At 35.3% G+C, this 24,229-nt stretch overlaps 3 protein-coding genes and 1 non-coding gene across 4 annotated transcripts; 2 read left to right on the top strand and 2 right to left on the bottom strand.

The window, feature by feature from the left end:
• Nucleotides 1-749: 749 nt before the first annotated feature.
• On the bottom strand, nucleotides 750-3,289 carry LOC117919355 (probable indole-3-acetic acid-amido synthetase GH3.1). The gene is made up of 3 exons (XM_034836536.1): nucleotides 2,928-3,289; nucleotides 2,731-2,832; nucleotides 750-2,627 (listed from the first exon to the last, which is right to left on the bottom strand). Exons 1-3 carry the CDS (start codon nucleotides 3,245-3,247, stop codon nucleotides 1,247-1,249), a joined length of 1,803 nt encoding a protein of 600 aa, XP_034692427.1. The 5' UTR covers nucleotides 3,248-3,289; the 3' UTR covers nucleotides 750-1,246.
• A 14,043-nt stretch (nucleotides 3,290-17,332) lies between these two features.
• On the top strand, nucleotides 17,333-17,405 carry TRNAA-AGC. The gene has a single exon. It is a non-coding gene; the product is annotated as a tRNA-Ala (tRNA).
• A 436-nt stretch (nucleotides 17,406-17,841) lies between these two features.
• On the bottom strand, nucleotides 17,842-18,944 carry LOC117918856 (zinc finger protein 4-like). Its single transcript, XM_034835804.1, has one exon. It carries the CDS (start codon nucleotides 18,677-18,679, stop codon nucleotides 18,098-18,100), a length of 582 nt encoding a protein of 193 aa, XP_034691695.1. The 5' UTR covers nucleotides 18,680-18,944; the 3' UTR covers nucleotides 17,842-18,097.
• Nucleotides 18,945-21,992: 3,048 nt separating this feature from the next.
• Nucleotides 21,993-24,110, top strand: LOC117917966 (pentatricopeptide repeat-containing protein ELI1, chloroplastic). Its single transcript, XM_034834461.1, has 2 exons — nucleotides 21,993-23,354; nucleotides 23,454-24,110. The coding sequence occupies exons 1-2, from the start codon at nucleotides 22,040-22,042 to the stop codon at nucleotides 23,924-23,926; spliced, it is 1,788 nt and encodes a 595-aa protein (XP_034690352.1). The 5' UTR covers nucleotides 21,993-22,039; the 3' UTR covers nucleotides 23,927-24,110.
• The last annotated feature ends 119 nt before the right edge of the window (nucleotides 24,111-24,229 follow it).

The raw sequence follows: 24,229 nt of genomic DNA, 5'->3' as shown, positions 1-24,229 counted from the left end.
ATACTACAAAAACAAACACCATCTAAGTTTATATTTTGAGTTCTATGTCCTGCATTTCTGGCTCTACCAGTGTGTACATGCAAGAAAGAAAATGACAAACTTACTCAATATTTTGAGTTCTATGTCCTTAGTTTGAAGAAGACTTCCCCTTTTAAAATAGTGATCATGAAATTTTAAGACACCGGATGAGGATGGATAAGCCTTGAAGGTTGATCAAACCATTGATAATGACATGGGAGAGGGTGTAATTAATTAATAATGGGTATGTTAGTGGGGGGTGGCAGAGTGATGGCTCCATCATAGGTATTTTTGAAGATTCAACCCAAATTAATTGGAAAAAGAGAGAACTATTTCAGAAAGTTCCATGAAAAGAAAAGAAAGTCATCAAAATTGATGAGAAAGATTAATTAATAATGTCTTTATTATGAGTGGGGGTGGATGGAAGCTCAGATGTGACTTGTAAAATATGGGTGTAATCTTTAATAAGTGTTTGATTAGTAGAATCTATTGGAATAAGCCAAAATAGTAGTATGAGGAGGGGCAGAGGTATGATAAGGCTGTTATCATTGTCTGAAAAACCACCTACAAAAAAATATAGTCACGCATGCATATCCACCACAAATAAATTCCTGATGTGCTTCCAGACAAACACCTAGTTGACAAATAAACATTTTCTTCACAAACAAACACCAGAAAGAAAAAGAAAAAGAGACCTAGGGGGAGAGGAAAGGAATATACTGCACGTGCGCTAAAATCCATGCACATAAGGCCTGCAGATATATATATGAAGAAATTGACAATAACACCCTTAAAGCTTCAGGGGATTTACATAAACCAAGGGAGGGAATGAGAGGAACAAGAAAGGAGGAGTTCTTTTCTTCAACTTTAAAGAAAGTTGATGGAGAGACACGATACGGTTTGATAAATATTAAAGCAGCAATGACAATTCCATCATGCGTACAGATTATTTGAACCTACACAGAGACACAAAAGCACAGAGACCCTGCAAATTTCAAAAGGAAGCGAAAGGACACTTTTAAAAGCTAAATATCACACTACACCTGAAATGGGAATATGAAGTTTGGAGGGGGGAAGAGAGAGAAAGAGACAGAGGAAGAGATTGTGATCTTTCACAGGGCCTTTTTCTTTTTGCCTTCTTTTCCATCTTTTCTTCTTTTTGGTATTGGTAGCGGACGACAGATTTCCCTTTTGTTTTTTTTTTTCCTTCAATTTTTTGAGCCCGCCGTCAGTCCGTACGTCGTCGCTCTGGGGTCCAGTGGGGGGCAGCTGGGCTGAAGTAGGTTGAGAGGACTCTGGAATCGAGGAGTTCCATGATGGGTGTGAAGTTTACACACCTTGGGACCTTGTACTGGTTGATGGAGGCGCCTCTGGAGATGGCGTAGTCCATGAGCTCTTCAAATGTGCCGCTTTTCACCACCCTTATCTCCAGTGGTCCGATGGAGTTGTCCGCCACTCGCCCTTGTCTGTAGACTGTGTTGAGTGACTCTTCCATGGCTAGGCAGCACTGTTTCAGGACGGTGTCAGTTGGTGAGTTTGATGGGTCCTTCACCAGTAATTCCCAGTAAACAACATAGTGTCCTGGGATTGTTTTCGTGTCCGCGAAGCTGGTGTACTCCACCACGCTGGTGTTGAACTCGCGCAGGAGCAACGAAGCGTTCTCCACTGCCTTTTGCAGCTCCGCCTCGTCGGTCTTGTCTGAGTCAATGCTCAGCAACACGTTCTTTCTCCTAATGAACTGGAATTGTGGGGCTGAGTTGTGGAACCCAGTGACTTGGAGGATGTCTCCCACTCTGTAACGACACAGCCCTGCGTAGGTTGTGATCACTAGCTCATACTCTTTCCCAACTTCTACATCCGCAAGATCCACTAGGCGGGGAGGCGAGTCACGAGAGAGAGGCGGAGCAGATGGGTCATGTGGGAGGAACTCGAAGTAACCCATGTTTGGCATGATGGTGTAAGAAACCTCTGAAGGCTTGCTCATTGGCTTGAGGTTGAGACCAAAGTAGCACTCAGAAGATGCGTACATGGTGCAAGCTAGTGGTATGCCACCACTAAAGTAATCAAGAGTGGGAATGTACTGTGCCATAGCGCCCGTAACAATCACGTCCAGATACTTGGTGTTGGGCCAAATTCTTGTAATAATTCGTTCCCAGTTTCCTCCTGAGCACTCCTGGATGATGAAGTCAGCGAGCTCTTGGCTAGGCTTCAGAATACCGGCCAAGCCTTCCCGGACGGAAGGGTCTGTGATTTTAGGGTTTAAGATTCCAGTGGAGATGTCATGAGCGAGCTGTTGCCAGTGGACCTGCAAGAACCGGATTGCTCTGAGTAGGCCAGAGGCAAAGACGGCACCGACTCGGAGGACTTCTTTGTGCATTAAGAGACCACAGAGCATCTGAGCATACATGCTCTGGAAGGAGTCAACGCAAAGAATGGCCTCGTCAGGGCTGGTGTAAACATTGTAGGGGTCATATGGCCTCTTCTTGAAATGCTCGCTACGGTAGTAGCCGGTCAGCACCGGACGTGCCACTAACCCACTAGGGGTCTTCGTCTCCGACTTCACAAACAAGAAGTACAGACCCTTGCCTTTGTCCAGACCCGGCACATAACTATTGCAAACAAAAATCATGCATCAAATAGGGCTTCACCAAAATCATCACACACATCTAAACCCACCAGCAAAAAACCAAACAAAAATCCTGAAATACTCACAGGTTCATCACTGGCATGAGAAGGCTGTAAAGTTTCTGGCGACGATCCCACTCTTCATGAATCGTTGGCATAAGCTTCCTCTCACCAGCAGAAGTCCCAGAACTGCAGATTCAAACCCCCAACAATCAAAAAACATTCACTTACACAGTCACACAACACACACATTTATATTAAGACCACAGAGGCTAGAATCAGACCTGGTAAGGAACTCAGAGATGGGGTGAGAACACAAGATTGGAGAGCGATCTCCATTAGCAATACGCTGAATATCTGGCTGCAGATCCTCATAAGTAACCACTGGGACCTTGGATTTGAAGGTGTCCCGGTCGGTTGCTCCGGCGAGTTTGAACCTCTGAAGGTACTCAGTCTCACCATTTTGTGACAAAATCTCGGCCAAAATCTTTTCCTGAACCTGGTCAGGATTCCTGGTCATCTCCTCTATGAACTGCAGCGCCTTCGCATCTTTCTCACATGCAGGAGGGCCAAGAGGAGACGACAGACCGGAATCAACTGCCATGATCAAAAGCTAATACCCACAAACACAGAAGAGAAAGAGAGAGAGGAATGGTGTGGTGTGGTTCAGACTTGGGGATGAGCCGAAATATATAGGAGAAGCCACGTAAGCATATGAACAATAACCCAATAAGGAGCCACGTCACGTAGAAGTCCACTTAGAGGTTGTTTGGACGGACTTGGACGGAGCATTCTGCAAAGCGGACCCCCTGGACATAAGAAATATATTGTGGGCGCAGCGTGAAGGGTGATGAGGGGACACGTGGGCCCCGACACGTCACCATTGCCCAAAAGAGACCGGACAGGTTCGGCCTCCATGTCTGCCAGCTCAGCACTGTTATAGCTAAAAGAAGAGTCCGGTCCAACTCGTCAGCCGGACCACGTCTTCCTTTTCTGGTCGGTCTGTTGGCCCCGGACAGCGACGGCCGGCGAGATGGCCACTCCCTACTGCTCACCCTCTTTTAACCCTCACATGAGACACAAATTTTCAAATAAATTAAAAAAAAAAAAACAAAATAGCTATAATAATAAAAATAATAATCAAGATAGAGTCGGCCGTCACTAGAAAATTTGTGTTGCATATGGGGGAGGAACCAATGGGTCTGCTTTGTCAATAAATCATGCTTAGCAAAAAAATTAGTGCAATAATATACATATATTTGTCTGGCGACAATGACGTTTGCTTTTGATTAAAGCTAATTATGAGACAAAAAAAAATTCTAGTGCCCTGGTCACGTGGACACGTTTAGTATTTTCTTCTCCTTTTAGTTGGAATTTTTGCTTTGTACTTGTTGTTATGTGTTACAATAATGTCTTTCTACCATAAGGGTAGGTGACCCTTTCCAATTTTTTTAATATCTGAACAGTTCCATAACCATGGCATTGTTTTCTTCGCCTCAATAATTATACTTTAATACTTAAAAAAATTAAGCTGTTTTCTTTGCTATGCCATACAAGTTCGTTAAGATTATTAATAATAATAATTTGAGGTGATGATGCTAAGAAAAGTAGCTGGATTGTGTGTCCTCTAAATTTATTTATTTATTTATTAAAATAAATATACAATAAGGTAAAGACATGTGGAAGGAAGTCATCATGCCTTTTGGTTTAATTAATTGCCTATTCATGAGGAATTCTTAAATAACTTAAAGCAATATTGATTTAGTTTATAATATAATAGAATGCATAGGATGCTTTAATAATTCTTATTTTAAAAATGACCTTACCTTTTATGAAGAAGTGGTAAAATAATGGTATCATGATATCACACATCAATTATGTGCTAGTGATTATCAAGATTGATCCCTTTTGGACCACATCTATGTTGACGCATGCCATAGAAAAAATGTGAAAGTATGCATTGAAAAAGAAGCAGAATTTACAAGATAGTTGTGGAAAAATTCTCCAAACTCATCAATTATGCATTAGGACTTAAAGAGAGAAGTATTCTAGAGGCATATACATTCATTGAAAGTCATCTACGAGTTTTGTAGCCTTACCTATGTTGATGCAAGTTAGGCTCTTGTCTAATTCATAATTTTGTGTGGTGTAAATGAAGTGCATGCTACCATCAAGATAATTAATTAAATGAATTTTAAAAATATTTTGAGTTTCGCTATCGAAAGGTTTGGGCCCACAAATAATAAAATTTGAGAACATATCTTGCAAGGAAGGTAAGCTTAACTTGTCAAAAGAGTTTTTGTTTTGACATTAAAAATAATTTTAGTTATATTTTAAAAAATTGATGTTTTTAAAAACACTTTAAAAATAGTTAAAGTCAACATCTTTATGGAGAGTTATAATTAATCTTTTTTGTTCGTAATAATGGTTGGAAACTTTTCTTTTCTTTTTTTTTTTTATGTTTATTTTTTATTTATTTATTTATTTTTACATTTCTTGGATTATTACAATGGGGGTATTTGTCTTATATAGGGATGACAACAGGGCGGGTTTGGGATGAGTCGCCCCCATCCCAACCTCGGCCCGTTTATTTGAAACAATTCTCATCACCGTCCTATTTAAATAATTAAACGGGGCGGACAGGTATGATAAATTCTCATATCCGTCCGGTTAAATTTTTTTTAGATTACTTTAAATTTTTTTAATTATATTAAAATAAATTTATTTTATAAATAATTAAATTATTATATTTTTTATAACTTATTTTATTAAAAATATTTTTTTATTATCTGTATATTAAAAATAATAAAATAAAAATTAAATTAAATTAATTTTAAATTTTAAATTAAATTTAATTAAAAATTTTAATTTTATATATAATCGAGGCGAGACAATACTCGAACCCATCACAGGTTTTTTTAAAAATTCTCAAACTCGTCTCAAATCCGTTTATTAAAATTAAACCTCGTCTCATTAGGGGTCGGATGGGGCGAGTACCCGAAAAGACCCGTCTCATTGTCATCCCTAATCTTATATACAATGGTAATACGTGTAGAATTTCTGGGATAATCATGAGATAATTTGCAGGCTTTTCTAATTAAAATCTAAATTGAGAAATGCGATCCTATTAGTATGACTTTATCAATGATCAAGTGAAGATCTGGAATGGTACCTCTTAATTGAGGGTACCAACCAAACTCCTCCCTTTTCTTGTAGTGACATCTAGGTACCTTATTTTGGTATCACTAATAATGACTAAAGTAGTGACATGATTTTCTCTTTTATGCATATTTTCTCATATTTAGAGGTTTCACACTTTTATATACACCAATTTCTCTTGCTTTTTCTTGGGGTGAGATCATTTTCCATTCCATGTTTGTGAATATCAGGACATTTGCTTTTAGTAGTTAGAAATTGATGAGGGGATGAGGCAGTAATTTTAAAGTAAACATCACACAGCTATTACGGCCAATGCTGGTTACATCAACCAGGGCCAACTGTACACTTTTCTGCATCTCACTTCTAGAAGGTTAGATATTTTGGGAACTGGTCAATCATTTCAATCAAGTGGCCATGTGGATAGTTTTGTGGAAAATTTGTTAAAAAGAAAGCTTTTGCATTTCTCTACATATTTTTGGGGTTTGAATTTATCTTTGTTTTGGGTAGACCTCATTCTTTGTCAATATTAAATCCATTTTTAATGATACAATCAAGGTTTATTTCTATATGTAATATTTAGTGTGTATTTTATCAAGGTTATTTTTCCTTAGAATAGAAAAAAAAAAAAAAAGATTGAATTAAAATCTCACTTCATCTGTCAAATGAAATAAAATTTGACATTGATATAACTCCTTTAAAACATATTTTCTTCTAAATATATAAAAAAAATATTTTAAATATAAAGTCTAAATATAATACTATAGTATTCCATATCATTTGCAGAGTGAATAGGAAAAAAATTGTACATGGATGGTTTTTATAATATACTATTAAGGTCTTTTTTTTATAGTGTAAGTTTAATATATAAGTAAAATCAGGGTCGACTGATAGTACATGTGTGCACCACCACAATCCTGAACCCGATAATATCATACGGTGAGTAAGAGCATAATAAATTCTTTTATATTAATTTTTATTCCAATTTCAAACAATGAAAACAAAACTTTTCGTAAGATTTTCATGATTTCCAATAATTGATATGTTGTTTGTGACATCAAAATCTTTCGTCCCTAATTCACTTTTTCATTTATTACTATAATTAAGGAGAACCTAAAGTATAGTTTGATATAAGTAGGACATCTTCTTTAATAGTAATACAACTTATGATGGTAAAGAAATTTCAATTATGGATCTACTCTCCATGATGGACAAAAATGAAATGATTGATCACAAGATATGAATTTAGTTTGTTTTTATTTTATTTTTTGGCTTGATAAGATTGTAATTTGTAACAAACTCAAACGACTAGAATTTGAACGCAACAAAAGGTCTCCTTGTCATTGTCATTGATGAAGGACAATTTATTCAATGCGTGTGCAACATAAATACAATAAAATTATTTAATGCGCACATATCACATCAGAATGTGCCCTAAATCGAAGGCAGAACAACAACTTGCTGAAAATGTCAACAAAAAGGCCAAATTTTCTTTCTTATAACCTTGGGCTGCTTAAAAACCATGTGTAAGATTGATTCAAATATATCAAAGAAGAACTTGGAATCGTTTTATTTTTCATAGAAATTGACTTTCCAACCACCATTTCTCTCTTATTGGGTTTGACCCATAAATTATAATATGTTTTCTATAGTATAAAAAGTATTTTTATTTATCCAAAGTGATTTTCTAAAATTATAAATATTTTTTTTAATTTTTTTTATTATTATTTTTTTTAAAACGTTTCCTAAAATTATTATCAAACAGATCATTAGTACGTGAACATGACAAAACCCTCATACCCAACATCATCGATCTAGGAACATGGAAGCTTTTCTTCTATTTTTAATTTTTCCAAAAAAAGAAGGGAAACCCAAAAAAAAGTCCATTGGATTAAGTCTATACAGATGGAGTAACAAGAAAAATGTTAAACAAGTTGCAGGCTAGAAACTTATATTTTAGTTGGACGCGAAGCTTAATTTGATTAATTTTGATGTATTATTATATACAATTATGTAATCAAGTACTGTTTGACTTGAATGGGAGCATATGCAAAGGTCAGCCATTCCAATTTTCAATCCTGATGCAAATGAGTTGTTTTTATTTATAATTTATTGCATATTAGCCTATATCAACGCTTGTAGTTAGCAGTCAAGTCTTCGCAAATCGCAATAAATGGAAGAGTTTGCGAAGTGCACGTAATTTATAGACTTTGGTGGCATACCCTTGAGAAAGGACCTGTCCGGATATGGACGGCAGACGACACATGCTCAATGAGGAAATTAATGTGGATGCGTTACTTGTTCCATGCATCTTTCAATTTCAGCGCCTAACACTCGTGTCTTATGCAAACTTTTTTTCCTGCGTCAACGCTTTTATTTCTCCTGTTATAAAGGGTCTATATCTCAAACCCTTTTATCCCATGTCCCTCGTTTAAATTCTTGATACTATCTTAAAAGTCATATTGCCAAAAGCATGTAGGTAAACAACTTTTATTTTTCTCATTCAAACTTTTATTTGCAATATTTAATTTTAGAAACGTGTTTTAAAATTGTGATGACACATCAAATCTATAATAGACAATATTTACATAATTGAAATGGGGATATTACAAATGATATTAGAATTGATCTTTGATTTCGATGTGAAGGTTTATTTGATCTCATACAATTATATGGAATACAATGAGAACGTTGTATTAAAAGAAAAAATTCTTGAAACTACGTATATTTATAGTGTTTCTTAATCTTGTAAATACGTTTTAAAATTATGAAAATCTTGTAAATATATTAAATTGACTTGGCATATGCATGAAGAAATTTTCATTTCTCCACGATGTGAAGGGGCTACTTACACGATGAGAGATATATTACAGGGTGGTTGTAGCTCAAATCGAATGGAGTTGACGTATATTAGTAAGGCATCATTGTTGAAAGGTATAAATTATTAGGTAAAAGTGAGCTATAAAGGGTAACAAGGTAATTTGGCAAAGGTCTTGACAATACATTGGTCGGTTTGGAAATTACTCCCATGCTTCGTGCATATTAACAAATTTTCGTCTTATTACTTTGGTCGAAATTCCACGCGTTCCCGAGAATCAATCTTTATATTCTAAAGGTGGATTTAAGATTGGTCAAGTTCACGTTCAAATCTGTCATGACAAAGCCTGTCTCCGCTGAAATGGTAAACACGTCCATTGATAAGTGCCCAATAGCACATGCAAAAAAATAAGCTAAGATACCCTAGTGAGAAAATTAATGCTGTGTCCCACATTAGAGTTACACGGGGGGGAATGGTTCCGGTAACATCTGAAAGCTACATGGGTGGTCCAATTATAAGTACATGCATGTATGTAGTGGAGACCAGATGGGTCGCCTCTCCCCCACCTTGGTGTTTGATGTGTTGTTTGGTAACTGGGAAAAGTTTTGTTCGATTTAGGGGTTGTGGTTCACTTAATCTGAATATCTAGTACAACAAGCTGTTGAAGAACACTTAAATCACGCGTGGATCATGAGATAGATGGCTTACAGGGCTGCTTGTACTCAGTGATGATGTAACGAGTTTGGCTTGGTGTTGAAAATCTTTAACGTTGGCCCAGTAGTATCCGAGTAGTGCTTGATGGAAAGTTAATGATCTTTTTCTCAAGGCCACTGAGATTTCTTGGAGAAAAAACGATATCCTATTATGGTAAACCCCAAGACAAAGAAGCACAGGGGGCCTATTCAATGTTGAAATATGAGTTGGAGAAATGAATAGGAAACCTAACAAACAATAATAAGGATAATAAGTTCAAAAAAGATGTCAATTGCTACATCATATATTTCCTCTTTTGCTTAATAATCTTTAGGCTCCAGCAAGTGAAGAATTCTCCACTTAAGGTGCCCAGACTGCCCTTTTTTTTTTTTTTTAAATGCATGTACTGGGAAGGAGAGGGCCAAAAGCCAGAAGCCTCCCCCCTGGTGGTTGGCTGTCTCTATTAATATTCATTTCCAATATTTGAGTACTGTTCATGATCATAACAAGGATATATATATATATACATATCATATGACGACACTATCTTCATCTGCTTTATCAATGTTTGATAATTTTTGTGTACAGTACGTAGAAAGATATATGCCTTGCAGGTTTGTAAACATTTCATCTTTTTTTATTAAGTTTGTTCATTAGCAGATGAGAAACATATTTGCACTTCAGGATATGCCCAAACCAAATGATAATTGAGGCTTCAGCTGAATGACATATCTTCTTATGAAACGCTTGAGAACCCTAAAAAGAAACTAATGGTCTTGAAATGGCAGTTGACATCTTTTAAGATTTGGCAGAAACGTTAATAAGAAATTTGACAAAGTGGCTCAAGGGATCTCCTCAAATCTGCCCTTCACATGCTGGGTTTAGGTTGATCACATACACAATAAGCTGAAGAGTTGCAGGAGAGAGGAAATCTTTTAGAAAAATGGCAAACTAGTTTTAGGAAGAGTGGTCTTTTTAAAGCAGATTCGAGTTGAAAAATGATTCATATACGACAGAAGGAGAGTAATCAATCTGTGCATCAAAACTTTCTTGTTGAAGATCAGACACGAGGGCCCTAAGTAGATTCACGTGAAAATGAATAGAGGAACATATCACTTATGACGCCTTTGAAACCTCATATTGCAAGGAAAGACAATGTGTCAATTATTAAGTATTTTACTGATAGGAGATGAAGAACTTTACACAGGCACTCTTGAACAACTAATTTTCCTTCAAGGAATGGCCACGGAGCAAGATAAAATTTGAATTCATATTCAATAGATAAATAAGGGAAATATTGAAAATTATAGGGAGAGGTCACCCATGACATTTCCGTCAAACTAATGTTCATGTTAAATAATTAATTTTTTTAAAAGTTTAAACTTATAAGATTTAGACTCAATATGCATATTAAGCCCTTTGACAAATACATTGTGAAATGATTAATATATTCAATCTGATAATTTGACGGTTGTACATTATACGTATTATATATTGATATAACAACACCTTAAAAACCTTTATACTAAAAAATGTAAATAGCCATGCAATCTAATTTTAGCATGGTTGAAGATGTGAGATTATTGAAATCTTTAAGAATAAATTAGACTAATTACAACAGTAAAGGAAATATGTGAATCTTAATTATATTTAGGTTTCGGTCAATTTGGGTTTAGAAAGTTTACAGTTACTATTGAGTATTCAACTATAATCAATGAGAGTTAGAAAGCAAATGTACCATAAGGGAATCATTTGAAATGAAATGACCAAAGCATTACGTTATTGTCCTCTTTTCTTGGCATGGCATGTGCTAAGAGCTCACGCTTTGGCTTCATCCTTATCCACAAGACGCATGATTACCTGCAGAAACACATATCATTGTTCATGGTCAAAGGGAATCATATGTTTTTGAAACAAATTCAAAGGTCTTAGTATGGTTGCCATTTAAAATTTCAGCACAAGATACATGTATCTTTGAATTCATCATCACATTCTTTCTTAGACTCCAAAAAAATTTGATGGTATTTCATTTTTTGGAGTGCCGACCAAGATTGACTAGACCATAACCCATCAAAAATTTCACTTCTTACTTGTTGAAACAACCCTTCTTCACTCTATTTGATTTAGAGTCCTAGACCTTGCTTTGTTGGAGACCAGAAATCAGTGCTAGCTAGCACCCATACCCCATGCATGCAAAGTTCAATGTTCCTAGGCAACAATCTATACATAAACCCAGGTGTTTGGTGCTGGCCATCAAGCTGGCCTCTGATTTCATAAAACATATCATTAGTCCCTAGACTTCTCTAACGTAAACCCAGGTGTTTGGTGCTGGCCATCAAGCTGGCCTCTGATATCATAAAACATATCATTAGTCCCTAGACTTCTCTAACGTAAACCCAGGTGTTTGGTGCTGGCCATAAAGCTGGCCTCTGATTTTATAAAACATTTCATTAGTCCCTAGACTTCTCTCTAACGTAAACTATGAAATTTTTTAGCATTTCATTTCTTTGTTTTGTTGACTAGGATTTAGATGTAAGCATGTGATATAATATGAATTGCAGATACAATCGAGTCTTAGTGCAGTAATGCCATCTGCAAATGTAGCTTGAAATATGGACATGCCTTGCTGTGAGTGAGCATAGAGAGGAAATTATGTCACAATACATCCACGCAAAACCGTGGATTATGTGGCCTCAAGTCTTGCTAGGTAGGGCACTCTACTAAGAACTTGTCTCAGCCTTCAGAAGCAGTTTGTGTTTAATATTCGACGCACTAATTACAGCAGCATGACCAGAGGCTATGTTGCTTGAATTTAATTAATATCCACCAAGCTATGGTGCTGCCCCTCTGCTTAATTAAAAAGGTAGGGCTTGTTCAGATAACGGGTCGCGCTCAGAGCTCGCTGGCATTGATCCTACTAACTAATATTCAAAAAATATGATAAGTGTATATGTGTGTGTCGTTTTTTTTGGGGGGGTTGTCAAGGGATATGAATGCCTCCTCCCAAACCTCACATGGCTCTTATGGGAGGGCTCATAGGCTTACTGATTCCTGGGTAATTGCATTTATTTGTAGCTAGCTACAGAATGCTGTCTAGGCATATGAACACATGGCTGTCATAAAAGGACCTCGTAGGCTTGTAAAATCCCATACTAGCGCCGTTGGTAGGACAATCAAAAGGGATTCCATTCAAGAAATGTCACTGCAATTCCTCTTTGTCACTGCAATTCCAACTTGACTTGTTTCATTAACGCCCACAACAAATTTTAAACCTCCAACTTACGTGGAAAAACTTAAGGTATTGATCCAAACTTTCCAATTTTGCAAAGAAATGTAAAAATTTTAGACCGATGAAGGTATAAATAATAAAGATATTAATACAATTAATACAATATAATTTCGGGTGAAGTGCCGAATAAAATGTACTCCTTTGAGAGTTGATCTAGGGTGACAGGTCACAATCTGACCTATACCTATAAAATTTTGCCTAGATGATGCCTGATGGGCACCCAAAAGGCATTTCATCAGTGTAAAGAATCCAATGAGTTGATGCTGCCTGCCTGCCTGCCTGCCTGCCTGCCTATGAGTCTGTTGAGTTCATAGTTTCTGTTGATGTCGCTAAGTAAATGAACTTTGGGTCTAGGCATTGGGCTTTGCCGCTTTGGAGCTAGGCTTTGAAGATGTTTGCGGCTAATGGCCTGCACGATCTTCATAAAAAGTGTTTCTTTCTTTCTTTATTTCTTTCTTTTTCACCAACATATATTTTTATCCGATTTGAATTATGTGATGGGATTATCGAATTTTAGCTATTTAATGATTGAAAATTAGAAATATCATATTTCTGAATAAATATCACGATTTGGAAAGAGTAAAAAAGCACCCATTTTTGGGGATAAGCAAAATAACAAAAATAATAATACATGTTAAGTTTTAGGATATGTTTGGTTTTAAAAAAGTTTAAGACTATATTTGGTTCGGATAAAGTTTGAGGGAAAATATAAAAGAAAGAAAATAAATGAAAGAAAATGGAGAAAAAAAGTAGAATGAAAAAAAAAATTTAAATAAATAAATTATTTTCATTTTCTACTTCTAACTTATTTTATTTATTTAACTGTTTTATATAAAGATTAAGTAATTTAAAAATATCTTAGTTTCCCGCTAATTTTAATTACATTCAACTTTCTTTGGTATTTTCCATGATAAAACCAAATATGAAAAAATAATTTTTCTTAGTATTTGTTTTCACTTTTAATTATTTCTAGGAATCAAATATAACCAAAGAGAAAATATAAGAGAAAGAAAAAAAAAAACAGCTAATGAAAATAAAAAATAGTTTTAAAATCAATAAAACTAATTTTTATTTTAAAACTAATTTTTAACTCTTTCATATGAGGATTAAATAATTTAAAAATGTGTAAGTTTTTTTTTTATTAATTTTAATTATATTTGACTTTCGAAGGAGAATGGATGTTTGATGGTTAATTAACTTGCAATTTGAACCGAAGCTCAAAATAAAACATAATCTCCTCACGGGCACAAGAATAATAACATGGTACTATTTTACCTATTTTATAAATTCATCTATGTTGCATGTTTAACATTATTCAATTTTTAAAATTTTATTATTATTTCTATTTTATAAACTCATCCATCACTCATTTTCTTATTATTTTTTATTTTTTGTCTTTTATAATAAAACGTATAAAATTGTTATTTTTTACATAAACATTAGAATTATATTTTATTTTTTTAATGAAAAATGAATAACTAACATTTGAAATTTTTAACAATGAATAATAACATTTAAAAATATTCACACAAATTTTTATCTACTACTACACAATAGATATTTAATTATAAGGAATAAATATAAAATAAATGGATAATAATTATTTCCCTAAATAATATAATGATAAATTTTGTATATAATAAAAAATACATTTTTTGTTTGTTAAAATTTGATGATATTCTACTATAAATTATAAAAGGTAGATATTAAAATTTAATAAATCTATAACTTGTATTTATTTGTTAAAAATAAATAATATTTTGATAAATGATAAGTAATAATAGTATAATATTTTATTTAAAATAATTAGAAAAATAAATACAATTTATTTTTTAAATATATAAATAAATCAAATTTCATCATTAGATGTGTGCATTTACTTTCAATTACAATCACAATATTTTAGACTAATTTGGTGTAACTTCTCATAATAATTTACATAATTTTCTAGTTTTAAATCATTTTTAAAACCAATTAGAATATTTAATGAATCAAATGCTTTTAAGTGTCATATGATGTGAGTGCCTAGTTTAAAATTTCAAAATAAAAAATATTGTTATATATAAAGGAAAAATTAACACAAACATTTGGACTAGTTTTGGTAGAAGAAAATTTTATATTAGTTAGTCTAATTTTTAAGTTCTAAATTATTTTTATAGCTAGTTAAGCTCATTAAGGAATTCAATGTATCCAGTCTCGTTTGATTTATAACCCATTGAGTGAGGTACAAGTTTTTGCTCAAAACCCGAATTTAATTTAATTCAAGTCTTATTAAAAATAAAAATAATTTTATAATAACAAATAAATAAAAAAAATAAAATAGTTTTTACTATAATATGCATAGTAATATTACAATAAAATCATAAATTATTATTTTTATAAATATTATAAAAATATGGATATTAGCATCTGTTAGCCCAAGGGTTTTCCTAATCATGTTTTGATGATAACAAACCATGGTTAAGTTGTTAATTGGTTTGAATTATAAAAAATTTCAGGTTCTAGTTTAAAAACTCAAAAAGACATTTGGGAAATTTATCAAGGGAATGAATAGATACAAGATCAAAATAAATGGAAGACCTTTTAATAATAGGAAACATATGTAAGATGAATGCATAGGTGTACTTATGATTTTCATATCTTTTCATACATTTTTTAAAACTCGATTTATGCATTAAAGTTATATTTCCATTCAACCCAAGTTTTATCATATGAACCTTAGGCAAATCGTTTCAAAATTGACATACTCATTGACCTAAAGACTTTACCTAAGTGTTAGAAGTGAAAAGAATGGAAAAATATAGGTTTTTGGGCAAAAAATGGTGAACCGATTGAGGGACTGGTCAGTCAGCTTAACTAGTTAGGGTATCGGTTGACTAGTTATGCCTTCCAAGTTGAGAGATGTAAAAATATTCTCTTTCTTCCGAAGTCTTTCATTCTCGGTTGACGATTATGTATTTTTGGTTGAGGCCTGGTCGAGTCTTTGTCGAGTCTCGATCGAGACCTAAAAGTCACCTGTCATGCATTTATTACCCAACCGTTAGTCAAATGGTTGACCCCTAGCTCAATCGGTCAAAACTATTTTTTGGCATTTGGGCTCCCAAGACTAGAAATTTATAAATTGAGAACTCTACTTCATTTATAAATATTAGAACACTTGCATTTATTTGTTTATCTACATATTCTTAACTCAAAAGTTCTCATTCTTTCCTTGATGTATTAAATCTCCACTTACATATTCCTTAGTACACCCTTATGATTTTTCCTAACCTTTGAGTCGTATTTAAGTCATTGTTGAAGTAAGTTGATAAACCTAAATCTATATTTGAGTGTTCTTGTGAGAGTTAGAAGTTTTAAGTAAGTAAAGACTTAAAAGGATTGTGTTAAGTGTCAATTGGAGCAGAAATTCAAGTATAAAGATGTTAAAAGCTTGGTTAAAACTTTAAGTATAGTGGAACTCTCACTTAGTTAAGAACTCGATAAGAGTGGACATAGGCAAGAAGTGTCAAACCACTATAAAATATGAGTTTATTATCTCTAACCTTATATCTTTATATTTGTCCTTCTTTTGTTTGAATTTATTGTGTTTGAAAAAAAAATTTAAAACCCAATTCACCTCACCTCTTAGGTGTTTTTCCTATTAAGATTAGCCTTAATTTTCTCAGCATCCTCATAAGCATAATTGATTTATTTTTTAAAATAATAATTGCTAATATTATTTTATTTTAAAAATAAATAAATTTTATTTTTTTTAAGGTGTAAATAAGCCAAAATTTTCATGATATGCATATATATTCTAAAATTTTGTATCTAATTTATAATTAATTAATTATTTTTTTAATTCTAAATTATTCTTAAAAATTAGAAGAGACATTAAAGAATATAAAGCATTTATTTGGCATACTTAATTTAGAATCTATTTACCTAGTGATAAAACTTAGAAAATGTAGTTATGTGTATATGGAAAATAGTAAATTATGATTCATAATATATTAATTTTGGTTTATTATTTTTTTAGTAATTATATATATTTTTGAGTTTTAAATTATTTTCAAAAAAACATTAAACTTATTAATAAATTTAATGCAAATTCTAGCTTAATTTGAAATATATTTTTCTAATGAGAAAAACAAAAAATTTCTGGATTTGAAATACATTTCTCTAATGAAAAAAACAAAAAAGTTCTTTATTTTTATTTTTATAAATTGTTTTTAGAGAACAACAACCAAACAATGTTATAAATTTTTTAAAATATTTTTTAAAAAAATAAAAAATAAAAATTTATTTGACATATAATGTGAAAAAAAAAAAAGTGAAAAGAAAAATCATTTTAAATTATATGTATGAATATTATTATCAATTTATTTATTTATTTATTTCTTTTGTTACCTAACAACAAATATTCATTTTCCTAAATATATCCAAACACAATACCTAAATTAACCATATTGATTGATATTAAAGAAGAAATGGGAATGGAAATAAAATTTTTATTTTCATATTATTTTCTCATGTATCAAACATTGCTCGAGTGTCTTTGGCTTTGAGATATTGATGTTAGAGCTGAAATCCCTTCAACTAAATCGTTTTGCAGTGAAGCCCTTTTGGCATGTAATAGATATGAACCACCAAATTGGGTTCCAATGGCTTAGGAGGTTTTCCTGGACGAAAAGATTTCCATAGCCACTTGTTGATTTAAATAATATAGGTAAGAGTAAGACAAACGGCCAACAGGGGATGTAGCTCAGATGGTAGAGCGCTCGCTTAGCATGCGAGAGGTACGGGGATCGATACCCCGCATCTCCATTGTTGTTTTTATTTTGCTTCTGCGGTTCTTTACGACCCACCAATACTGATCATTCTTCATAACCACATCTTCAGAGAACTGGGCCCATTTTCAAGATGGGTGGGTGAATTGGTTTTAATGCCCTTAGGGCTCATAGGCTGGGACACACCAATCATACAATCAGTTGTATTCCCATGGTTAGAATGGTAGCTGGGTCATGGGCAAAGAACTACTCATCAATCAACTTGCTGGCTTCTTCTGCAGCCACATCTAAGTTGGACCAGTATATGGTGTAAAATGTCTTTTATTTTGTTTTAGTATCATTCTACTTACCTTCTTTCCCTCGTTTTCAAGCTTAATCCTGTGTAAAATGTACTATCATGATGGTGTTGGGGTGAGCATTTGGGAACTGAATTGAAGCAAAATCATCAGGAGATGGCGAAAAATGAAATTGAATTTCTTGGTAAGAGATTATATTAATTATGGAAGGAATTAGGCAGCTTGGACAATAAGACTGCAAGGGGAGTTCAGAATAATATTTAGTATAATACAAAAGGAATTTCCATCATTCCTGTGGGAAGATCTACATTCAATAATTCTTTCGAAAGTACAACTCATGCGCCTAAGATGTCGTCTTTATTTGATGGATGAGAGGATATGAAAATTCTAACATGAAAAGAGGAATCCAGAATGAGATGAAGCAGTTGGGGTATTACAGGCTGAGATTTAAGTCAAGCTTATGTTGATCAGGTGCTTGACTGGGCAGTTTGTCCACATGAAAGCTTCCTGGCCAGATTGAGTCCATTGCTTCTTCCATCACAAAGGGAGTCCAAGCCATCCTCAATCCTGTGTTGGGATCATTAAATCTTGCTGCCACTTCAGTCCCTTCTCGGCCTGGCTTGTGCGCAAGAGAGTGAGGCTGGGCACCCAGTGATCGGATTGTTAGAGAGTTAAGGGGAAACCCCATGGTTGCCATCATCATCCTGTGAGATTGGTACCTTTTAGCTGCTCCCCTTTCTCTCTTGTGTGCATTCTGATGGCCCCCTAGAGCTTGCGAACTGAAGAACTTCCTCATGCAGAAATTGCATGAGAAAATTTTGTTACCAGCTGGTTTTGATTGAGGATCGCCATCTCCAGTTGTGAAGGCCTCATTTCTGCTGAGGCTTAAACTCAACCACTCTCCTAAATTATCATCTCCAGATGTTTTTTCATCATCGGATCTTGTCTTTGATTCAGCATCTTGGTTGTTGCTTGATACCTCATTTGCCTCTTCCTCCCTCTGGCTGATCGTCATTGCACTAGCTACCACTCCCAAGCTATACGGTTTATGGGCAGTTGGAGACTTGGGGTAGAGCTTAAAGAAATGGTGTTGTAGGGAGAAATTAGGGAGGGATTTTAATGGACGGGAAGGGAGGTATCTTAAGGGAACGGCAGCGACAGTGGATATTATTAAATTTATCCCATAATGTTCCCACCTAGTGATGCTTGGTTTTTTAAGAGGCAATGCTTATGTCACATTTTACTGTTGGCATCTCCAAGCTTCGGATTCCCTGGTCTTTTTTATTCTCTTCCTTGCCTCTAAATGACATCATCAACTGCATGATTCTTTCCTGGAGAGGATTTATATAACAGAAAATTAACTATATATGCACACTGCCATTAATACTCGAATTTTGATCTCCAATCAGCTTCCCAAAATGTTACCATCAGAAACCCAATAAACCCATCGGAAATCCCATATAAAACACAATGATACAGTTTCCACGCGAAGTCAGAAGATAGGTAGATGTTGCTTAATAACACTAGAGAAATATGGTCCCAATCACCCAAGAGCTAGACCTTTTTCACCTCATGCTTCACTTTTGACCCTTCTCCTGCTTCAATTCAGACCCTGCAATGTTATGGACCACCACTTTTATGTGTCATAGGTCATTTTATTGGAATTAGCGGAGTTGGGTTGTTTGATGGAGAGCCAGAAGTCACATGTGCACCCCCACATACAAACAGATTGGTTAACTGCAGGGAAGTTGGATGCATTAGAGGCCAATAAGGAACAGTATAGTGAATCACGTTTGAGATGCTATTCAGTAAGATTAATGGAGATGTGGGGCTTTTGGACAGTGTGGTGGTGAGCACAATACCATAACTCACTTTCCTGTACCTTCGCCATCTTGGTTCTTACTAGTGAAGTTGCTATGTAGGGATAGGGAAATATATAATAAATATAGGCAACGACCAGAAAGGGCATATTTACTGTATACAAAAGAAAGTATTTATGTGAGAAGGGGTGATGAATGACAAGCTTCATTGCAGATATTGGAGTGAGTGGAGATGCTATTTTTATTTATTATACATTGGACGCAATACTATATTTGTTCAGGGGTGGTTGCTGGGCCATGGTAATTGCCAATAATGTCGGTAAACACTAGGCAGAGAGGTGAGGTGTCTTTATATTTCATATGGGAGGTCATCTTTCTAAGCAGGGAGAATCTATACAGGTGTCTTCCTGTAGTGGGCTTTGTATATGTACAGTAGCGGAAGTGCATTGAGAACCACTTGTACTTATTCTCAGAATCTTGTTCTAAAACTTAAGAAGACAATAGCCCAGTTTCCCCATAAAGATGGATGTTTGTTGCTCTTTCTTTGTCTCTGTCCCTGTCTCTCTCTCTATCCACATAATGGTGTGGATGAAAGTAGCTTTGTTGCTGAAGCTTCTTTGTGATAAAATAATTGCGATGTTGGACTGATGAGTCAGTCCTGGAACACTGGACTTGTCTAAATCAATTGGAGTTTTCTTGTACCAGCCAAACTTGTAGCATTGTTAGTGAAAAGTCTGTTACAGTGAGTAATTCAGAATTTTGCCTCTTGGCTTAGCTTTTAATATGACAAAATTATGGTGCAAACTCATGAGGTGAAGAGTCCAATATATTCATCTCAATTTCACTTTGTTGTTCCAAAGCTTGGCATGGAAATAGTATCCTGAAGTAGCATTAAAGGTCTGAAAAGGGTATTATTGCAAGAATCTCCCAAGTAAAACTAGTTTTATTTGGCTTATGATATATTCTCTTGGGTGCTTCCATTTTGGCTGATTCTCATTTGAGAATATAACAGTGCTTTGCTTATCACTTCATATCCGGAAAATGACCCAATACCATTCTTCTCATCCTTGTTCCCTTGGATCTGGTTCCCACCTTGAGATAGAAGCATATAGATATCAGAGGTCTCTCTCCATATTTCTCCTTTGTTTTTTTTTTTTTTTTTTTTGTTCTCCTTTTTCTTTTCTTTTATTTTCCTATTACCCTTCTCACCCATCACTTAATCACTGGCATTGTTGTTGGGGAATTATCCTAAAAAAATTTGGTGAAAAATCTTAGGTCTCTAAGCCCTTTTGAGGGTCCTCAACTGGTTTTCTTTTGGGAGACAAAAATGTTCATCTACTCTCTTTTCCAAACTAACCAACCCAGTTACTATAATAGAGAGCATACAGAATATCGGCAGGTGGCAAAAATCTTACCAAATCTGCCTAAGATGAACTGGGATACCTTGCCCTTTTCATAATGTCAAGTTTGAATGATCTTACATTGAACTCAATGCAAATCCCTTGTAATTAGTATTTGGCTCCAGGACACAATTTTAAGCTGGTCGTATCTGTAAAAACATGTTATGAGATTAAAAATAAAAATAAAAATAAAAAATTCTTTGGCAGGTTAGCAGTTAGTCTCGGGTTAAACAGGTCTGAATTACAACAGCCTTATCAACAACATTATTTTTAAACTAGTGGTCGTAGACGTTCACTGCAACAAAGCTTCCCACTGGAGTGTCCAAAGTCCTAGTGGATGGGCCAAAAACAAACAGAAACTGCTTTGCTTCCCACTACCCTGACTTCTTGAATTATCAGCATATCTTCCATGGAAAGCCCATATTGTGTTGCAGCACGTGAGAAAAATGGAAGACAAGAAACCACCGGCATCAGTGCCATTGGATAAGATGTCTGACACAGTCCTAACACTAACATGTGCCTAAGGACCAAGAACATAGCACTTCACTGTTATGTGACAACTCCATTTTTCATGCGTCCACAAAAATTGTGATGCTGCATTGTAGACTACTTTTAGATTGAAAGCAGTTGTAGAGGAGAAGATTCAAAAAAAGACGGTAGTTGGGGAGAAAGAGCCAAAAGAAGAAGTAATACAAAAAAATCTCGTTTGGATAATAAATTAAGAGCATGTTTGGTATTGATTTTAGGAAACATTTCTAATAATTCTAACGCATCAAAATTTTTATGATTCAAGTATTAGAAAAACTAAAAACATTTTGTATAATCATTATCAAACACAGTCTAATTCATATCATAATCTACCTTAAAAAATGATCGATTTTGCTAACCTTTTGTCTCACGAATAAATCTATGTTATTGCCTTTTTAAGAATAAAAATGACAAAGCATAAAATATTTCTAATTCTCAATAGAAAATTATAAAGCATTTGATTTTATTTATAATAAAATACAATAAATCTTTCTTCCTGCTAAACTAATTTAAAGCATTCATATATTGTAAAACAATTGCTATGAATAAATATATGCACCATCTAATGTTCCTGTCTAAGGGTTATCGCTAGTGGCGCCAAAGATTTGAAAAACCGGTAATTCAACCATGTCCTCAACCACCCTCTTCACCATTCCACCATCGCCCGCGACCGGTTCTCCTCCCACTACCTCCACCACTCATCATCTTATTTCTACAAACAGACTCGCAGTATTGATAGACAAATCCAAGACCATCAGCCACCTTCTCCAAATCCACGCAGTTCTTTTCCGCCACGGTCTCGACCACCACCCCATCTTAAATTTCAAGCTCCAGCGTTCCTATGCTTCTCTCGGCCGCCTCGACTACTCCGTTGCTCTCTTCGGCCGTACCCAAAACCCCAGTGTCTTCTTCTGGACCGCCATTATTCATGGCCACGCGCTGCGTGGTCTCCATGAGCAAGCGCTTAATTTCTATGCTCAGATGCTAACCCAAGGCGTTGAACCCAATGCCTTCACCTTTTCCTCTATCCTGAAATTATGCCCGATCGAGCCCGGAAAAGCGTTGCATTCCCAAGCGGTCAAGTTGGGGTTCGATTCGGATTTGTATGTGAGAACTGGTCTGTTGGATGTTTACGCGAGAGGCGGGGATGTGGTGTCCGCACAACAACTGTTTGATACTATGCCTGAAAAGAGTTTGGTTTCTTTGACTGCTATGCTTACTTGCTATGCAAAGCATGGTGAGCTTGATGCGGCACGGGTGCTATTTGATGGAATGGAGGAGAGGGATGGCGTGTGTTGGAATGTGATGATCGATGGTTATACTCAAAATGGGATGCCAAATGAGGCATTGGTGCTATTCAGACGAATGTTGAAGGCAAAAGCGAAGCCTAATGAAGTGACAGTGCTGTCTGTGCTCTCTGCATGTGGGCAGCTTGGGGCACTGGAATCTGGCAGATGGGTCCATTCTTACATTGAGAACAATGGTATTCGGTTCAATGTTCATGTCGGGACGGCTTTGGTTGATATGTACAGTAAATGTGGTAGTCTGGAAGATGCTCGCGTGGTTTTTGATAAGATTGATGACAAAGATGTTGTTGCTTGGAATTCAATGATTGTGGGATACGCAATGCACGGATTCAGCCAAGAAGCTTTGCAGCTTTTCAAATCAATGTGTAGGATGGGTTTGCACCCTACTAATATAACTTTCATTGGCATTTTGAGTGCCTGTGCCCATTCAGGATGGGTAACAGAAGGATGGAACATTTTTAACAAAATGAAAGATGAATATGGGATTGAACCAAAGATTGAACATTATGGATGTATGGTAAATCTACTCGGCCGTGCTGGGCATGTGGAACAGGCATATGAGCTTGTCAAGAACATGAACATTGAGCCAGATCCTGTCTTATGGGGAACTTTGCTTGGGGCCTGCAGGCTCCATGGTAACATTGCTTTGGGAGAGAAAATTGTAGAGTTACTAGTTGACCAGAATCTTGCTAATTCTGGAACTTACATACTTCTTTCTAACATTTATGCTGCAGTTGGAAACTGGGATGGGGTTGCAAGGTTGAGGACCATGATGAAAGACGGTGGGGTAAAGAAGGAGCCAGGCTGTAGCTCCATTGAATTGAATAATAAGGTACATGAGTTCCTTGCTGGAGGGTTGAATCACCCAAAGAGAAAAGAAATCTACATGATGTTGGAGGAGATAAATGGGTGGCTCAAGTCTCATGGGTACACCCCTCAGACTGATATCGTATTGCATGACATTGGAGAGACAGAAAAAGAGAGATCCCTTGAAGTTCATAGTGAGAAGCTTGCTATTGCTTTTGGGCTCATCAATACTCAACCAGGAACCACGATCAAGATAGTAAAGAACCTCCGAGTTTGTGCTGATTGTCATGAAGTGACCAAGTTGATCTCAAAGATCACAGGGCGTAAGATTGTTGTGAGGGACCGAAACCGGTTCCACCACTTTGTGAACGGCTCATGTTCTTGCGGGGACTATTGGTGAACTTGATTCCATTTGATATGAGTTGTAAGAAACAGCTCCTGTTCAGAAGAATGCCTCTGCCGGCATTGTTAGGCATTCTTCAACTGCTAGAGATTTTAATTCATTATAGTTATCATGTGTGCCACAACATTTCCTGAAATTCAAACCTAGTTAACTAGGTCTACATGACGAAAATCTGTTACAATTCAAACCTAGTTAACCATGCTATCAGAAATTCACAATCAAGAAAGTCAATGTGTCAAGCATCTGAATCCTGGTGGACCAAAAGGGGTACGCCTACGCCTGGTAAGGCGAGCACCAACT

This window comes from Vitis riparia, chromosome 7 (assembly GCF_004353265.1).
Source record: "Vitis riparia cultivar Riparia Gloire de Montpellier isolate 1030 chromosome 7, EGFV_Vit.rip_1.0, whole genome shotgun sequence".
NCBI classification, from domain to species: Eukaryota; Viridiplantae; Streptophyta; class Magnoliopsida; order Vitales; family Vitaceae; genus Vitis; species Vitis riparia.
Note: the sequence above shows the minus strand (reverse complement) of the source record. Positions and strands in the feature narration are given on the sequence as shown.

Excerpts from the sequence above, each read along its gene's own strand:
- LOC117919355 (XM_034836536.1), bottom strand. The coding sequence starts at position 3,247 with ATGGCAGTTGATTCCGGTCTGTCGTCTCCTCTTGGCCCTCCTGCATGT. Across the intron at positions 2,833-2,927 it reads ATCTCTGAGTTCCTTACCAG|TTCTGGGACTTCTGCTGGTG; the intron begins GTCTGATTCTAG and ends TTGAATCTGCAG. Across the intron at positions 2,628-2,730 it reads CTCATGCCAGTGATGAACCT|TTATGTGCCGGGTCTGGACA; the intron begins GTGAGTATTTCA and ends TGTTTGCAATAG.
- LOC117918856 (XM_034835804.1), bottom strand. The coding sequence starts at position 18,679 with ATGACGATCAGCCAGAGGGAGGAAGAGGCAAATGAGGTATCAAGCAAC.
- LOC117917966 (XM_034834461.1), top strand. The coding sequence starts at position 22,040 with ATGTCCTCAACCACCCTCTTCACCATTCCACCATCGCCCGCGACCGGT. Across the intron at positions 23,355-23,453 it reads TGGGGCCTGCAGGCTCCATG|TTGGAAACTGGGATGGGGTT; the intron begins GTAACATTGCTT and ends TTTATGCTGCAG.